The 5,199-nt window shown below is 39.2% G+C and overlaps 1 protein-coding gene across 4 annotated transcripts in view; it reads left to right on the forward strand.

Annotated features, from left to right (window-relative positions):
• Positions 1-5,199, forward strand: part of LOC106520631 (WD repeat-containing protein 49) — a 50,925-nt gene that overhangs the window by 30,498 nt on the left and 15,228 nt on the right. For all 4 annotated transcript variants that reach the window (XM_014012838.1, XM_014012836.1, XM_014012835.1 and 1 more), the window contains one exon: positions 3,417-3,547. In XM_014012838.1, the coding sequence (XP_013868292.1) occupies positions 3,417-3,547 (131 nt within the window). The remainder of the gene's footprint in view (positions 1-3,416; positions 3,548-5,199) is intronic.

Below are 5,199 nucleotides of genomic sequence, written 5' to 3' on the forward strand. Positions count from 1 at the left end.
TAAAATATATGTTTATCAAATAAAGTCTAATGTTACAACTAATCAGGGATCCCTTTAAGACTTAAGACTTCAGGATTCAGGTTAAACTAGTTCCAGCATTGTGAGGCTTCAGAGAAATGAGATACTTTTTGTCAGTAGTTGTCCTCACAAAGATAGAAGCACAGAAGTGTGTGTGTGTGTGTGTGTGTGTGTGTGTGTGTGTGTGTGTGTGTGTGTGTGTGTGCGCGCGCATGTGTGTGTTTCTATCTGTCCTTTCCTGCTGCGTCTGCCTGCCAACAACTCCGAGCCAACCAGACATCTGGACCCTAACAAGTCAGAACGCTCCGGGGCGCTCACATTCGCTTTACCATCACCACCTCAGATTTGTGTGACAGTGTGTGTGTGTCTCTTTTGTGTATCCACATCACATCTGCTCTTCATCTTCATCATCATTTCACACCCAGTGAGCTGAACTCAGCAGCGTGCTATCAAGTTATACAGCTTCAACTCTTTCTGTCTTGCACGTTTTTACATTCACGCGCGCACACACACACACACACACGCACACACACACACACACACACACACAGATTTTGTATATTGATGATTTCAGAGGGCATACAATTCATTTATTTCAAATCTGTTTTGCTTAATCATATTTAATATCTGATCCTACCTGTAATGTAACCCAAGTCTAAACCCCTAAAACATGCCTTTATTGTCTTTTGAGCTTGCTTTTTGTCCCAGCAAGGAAGACGAGTTGTAAAATTGTGACTGCGTAAACAAATTTAAGTTCCCCGCTACATGAGTCCTCCCCCATCACCACCCACCCACCCACACACACGCCTCAACAGACAATTTCTTGCTCTCCGTGGTTTCACAGTGGGTTACGGAGAACAGAGACGACAGATCAGCAGCGGTGAACGAAAAGCTGTGTCGTTATGACTTTCGTCACTCACATCATTTCCTGCTTCCTCACATAAGAGAGCTTCCAGTTTAATCCATACGGCGGGCGTATCACATGGCATCTAATTTAAAGTCCTGTAGCACCTTGCTGACCRAACGATCAAAATAGCCACATTCCGCTCCTCAGTAGGAAGCCAGATACTGCATCATTTCATTCTCTAGACTGCACGTCTGCAAAATGTAAAAAGGGGAAAAAAAAGTGCTGTGATGACAGAAAAAGAAAATAGTTTTAAAAAGGAGAACTCTTTGCAGGTGTGCTGAAAGCCCTCCTAAGATGATAAACATGAAAGTGTTGCATATTCATATCCCCCCTCCAAAGCACTGTGGGGTAAAGAAACTGTGCTTACGTTTATTACCACGACTGTCAGGTACTGCAAGTACAAAGCAAATTTTAAGGAGCTGAAGAGAAGTAAAAAGCATCTTATTTCAGTAAAATACAATTTCTGCTGGTACTGATCTGCCAAAATTAGGAAAATGCTACTGTATTTGAACATCTGAAAACCTTTTTTGTTGTATGAAATAATGTGTGTATATTTTACCAATAATTTTCCCACTGCTATCTTTAATACTTGAAACTAAACTGTTACATGTATTACTGCTTTCATAGATTTGACTTTCCATTTTGACTTTCCATCCTCTCCTTGTTAATCTATCTATATTGTTTTACTGTTTATGTAAAACTCCTTACTATTTTTGTGGCACTAATGCTATGATGTAATATTATTACTGCCACTGCAAAATAGTATAAAGTAAAAAAATAAGATTTCTCTCAATTTAAAATATGAAGTTTTAATAACAATTATTATCTGGAAAATGTAATGCCACAAAACTGAGATAAAAGTATAGACAATAAAAAATGAACACAATCCTAGTGTGCTACTAAGGTAAGCCATTTTTTGCTGTAAATTAAACTACACAACAATTAATACACTTTTTTAAGTATGCAACTTTGAAATACTTGTATATGTAATAAATGTTGATTGTCAATAGGTCTGGTCACAGAAACTTCAGGCCCATGGGTAAAATCCAGACCTCCCCTCCCGTTGGCACWCCCAGCCCTTCTTGGAAGATTTCAACACATTGCAAGACCAGAGATAAAATATTTCCTCCAGCAACTGCATCTCTCTCAGCATCACTTTAAAGTAGGACCTGCCAAGAAATCCTCCAGAGGAAGGCATCCTAATCAGATGCCTGAACCATTTCCAACGCCTTTTTTCAATGTGGGCAGAGACTTTACTTTAGGCTCCCCCAAATAAAGAAGCTCCTCACATCGTCTCTAAGGTTGAGCCTTGCCACCCTGTGTTGAAAGCTCATTACAGTCAGTTGCATCTTTCTTTTTTTCAGTCATGATTTGTAAGCTATGACCACAGGTGAGAACTGAGAGCTTTACCCTCTGGCTCAGCTCCTTTGTTATCATGACTATGGACTGAACCTTGATTTGTTGACCCATCTTCAGCTWCATCCATCCATCACTCGTGAACAAAACTTCCTGATATTTAAACTCCATTTAGGCAAATTCTCACACCAAAGCTGATGGAGTCGTCCAACCTTTTTTCCAATCGAGAACCACACCCCCAAACTTAAATGGCTGTGATGAGAGTCAGTTTCTCTGAGACTTGGTTTGAACAGCCTTTGAGATGCCCTCCTCTCCGCAGCTGCACTGTTTCTGCCTGTGAACACTTCAAACAGGATCAGAGATGGACAGTTCCAATGGAGTCCAGCCCGTGACACGATGTGGACAAAACTCTTGCTTTGGTTGCAGCAACCTGGTAGCTTTTAAAAGGGACCCAGCATCATTACAGGATACACCATGGAAAACAATCATAAGTCAGCACATGCAGATAGACTAGAGAGTCAAACTTCTATACAAACCCCTTTAGTAACTTTGCAAGTGTTGAATGTGGTCCACTGTTCCACAGCCAGGACCAAAGTCAAACTGCTCCTCCTGAATCCCAGGTTCAATAATTGACCAGATCCTCTGTTCCAACATTCTGGAGTAAACTTTTCTATGCAAGGAGCCTGAGAAGTGTGATCCCTCGATAGTTAGTGGACACCTTTCTAAAGATAACGACCACCACCCAGGTCTGCCACTCCACAAATATTGTCCCGGTCCGCCATGTGAAACAACCCTTACAGTGCTACAAAATCCCGAACCTTCAGCCTCCCGAGGCTTATTTGGTTCACTTGTGGTGCCCTACATTWTTAGCAATTCTGCATATCTTTCTCGCAAAACATGAGTTATGTTGGATAAACTTTAACAAGAATTATTTAACTCTGACTTGTATTTTCAATATTTTTGTGCTGATTTTAATAATTACAAACTGTAATCCAAAGATCTTTATCTCTTGATCCATGCATTTACTGCACATGTTTATTTTTGGCCTCAACATGTAGAGGTCCTATCCTTTAGAGTGACACATTATTGGACGCTTAAACTCAACGTCTCGTCCCCTCTGTGTTTGTCTCTACAGGGTTTTAACAGTTTTCTACTCACATTCCTTCTCTCAGCCTGTTGTTGAGCCCTCTGAGTGGAACGGAAGTGTTCAGCACCGCAGTAATGTCGTCTGTGCTGCGTTCCAGCCTCCACAAACCCTTGCAACAGGTGTGTGTTTTATAGGTGTCATCATTGTTTCTTTAACAACACACACACACAAAACTTAGTGCCTTTTATTGCCCATCTTGTTCAGCATCTTCTCACTGAACTTGCATTTGCAAAGAAATGCACCGAGACTCATTACTCTACCTTTTGCATGCCTGCAGTTTCATGCCTTTATTCTTTACACTCTCACAGCTTGGATGGAGTAAGAGCACAGTGCTTGTGTAGACAAAACAAGAGAGACATAAACAAAGGCAAGGGAATTAAATACAACTTAAAAAAGGAATTTCACTGAAATGGAAAAAAAAATTAAGCAGTTGTCTGCTGATTATAATAAGTGTTGTTGTTATCAAAGGAACCAACCTCCACTCTTCTTTCTCAGCTGGAAATAACTGCATGTTTTTATGAGGATACAAATACAGGCAGGAAGAGCAAAAATATGGATTTAACTATTCAAAAGCTATAGACCAAGAACACTTGCTTTGGAACCTGTATGGTCTTCTACAGCTGAAGTAGTCCTTAAAAAATTACAAACCTTGTAAATAGTTTCTATTTATCAATAAAAAGAACCAGAAACAGATTCAACACGAGATATAATAACATAATAAATTATTATTACACTAATTGAGTTAATACTGGAAGATGCATAGTTTAATTTCATTATACTTGTGTTGAGCTAATTAGGCACAAATGTTTCATCTCAGATTTCAGTCCACCAAACCAAACCAAACCAAACCAAACCAAACCAAACCAAACCTCTTGCATCATTCTGGGTTTTCTAATATAAACTGTAGATTTCAGGTCTATTCTTTACAAAATACATGTAAGCATCTAAATCCAATCCAACTTTATTCGTAAAACACTTTTTGCACCACAGAAAAGCAGAGTGCTGTACAGAATCAACATTCCAACAYAGCTCATAAAAAGGAAACAAATACAACCAAAAATAAAATAAGAATAAAAAACACAGAAAAAATAAAAGCAGGAAATAAAAAAACAAACTAAAAACAGGAAATAAAAAACAACAAAATGCCTAAATCCTAATTTAAAATCTACAAGAAAAACAAGAAAATTTCTTCAAAAAATAAAATCTAGTACATATGGACAACATAACCCCTTACACAGTGTCAAAACCCAAAGAAAACAAGTGGGTTTTAAGATGAAATTTAAAAATAGCCAGTGAAGGGGACTGTCTGATTTGGAGAGGTAGCTCGTTCCATAGTTTAGGAGCTGCTGCAGCAAAAGATCGACCCCGCTTGACTTTGAGTCTGGTTTTAGGGACCCTCAGGAGCAGCTGATCAGCTGATCTGAGGGAGCGGGACGGATTAGAGGTGCAGCAGATCAGACAGGTGGGGCAAGGCCATTCAAAGATGTAATGTGTAAACGTAATATGAAAATGTATGTGAATTCCACCCTCTCACTGATTTACTAGTACTTTTGACCCTTACCTTAAATAAGACCCACCCTTCAATTCACACCGTAGTCTTTAACCTAATCCCCCACATAAAAACAGCAGCAGTGGGTCTGTACAAGGTAATACATTTTGGAAAACGGGCCTTGCAACACAACCTACTGTATGCTAGAACACACAAATATACATATGTATGTATGTATGTATGTATGTATGTATGTATGTATGTATGTATGTATGTATGTAT

The sequence above is a fragment of the Austrofundulus limnaeus genome, unplaced genomic scaffold, assembly GCF_001266775.1.
Source record: "Austrofundulus limnaeus strain Quisiro unplaced genomic scaffold, Austrofundulus_limnaeus-1.0 Scaffold95, whole genome shotgun sequence".
Taxonomy (NCBI): Eukaryota; Metazoa; Chordata; class Actinopteri; order Cyprinodontiformes; family Rivulidae; genus Austrofundulus; species Austrofundulus limnaeus.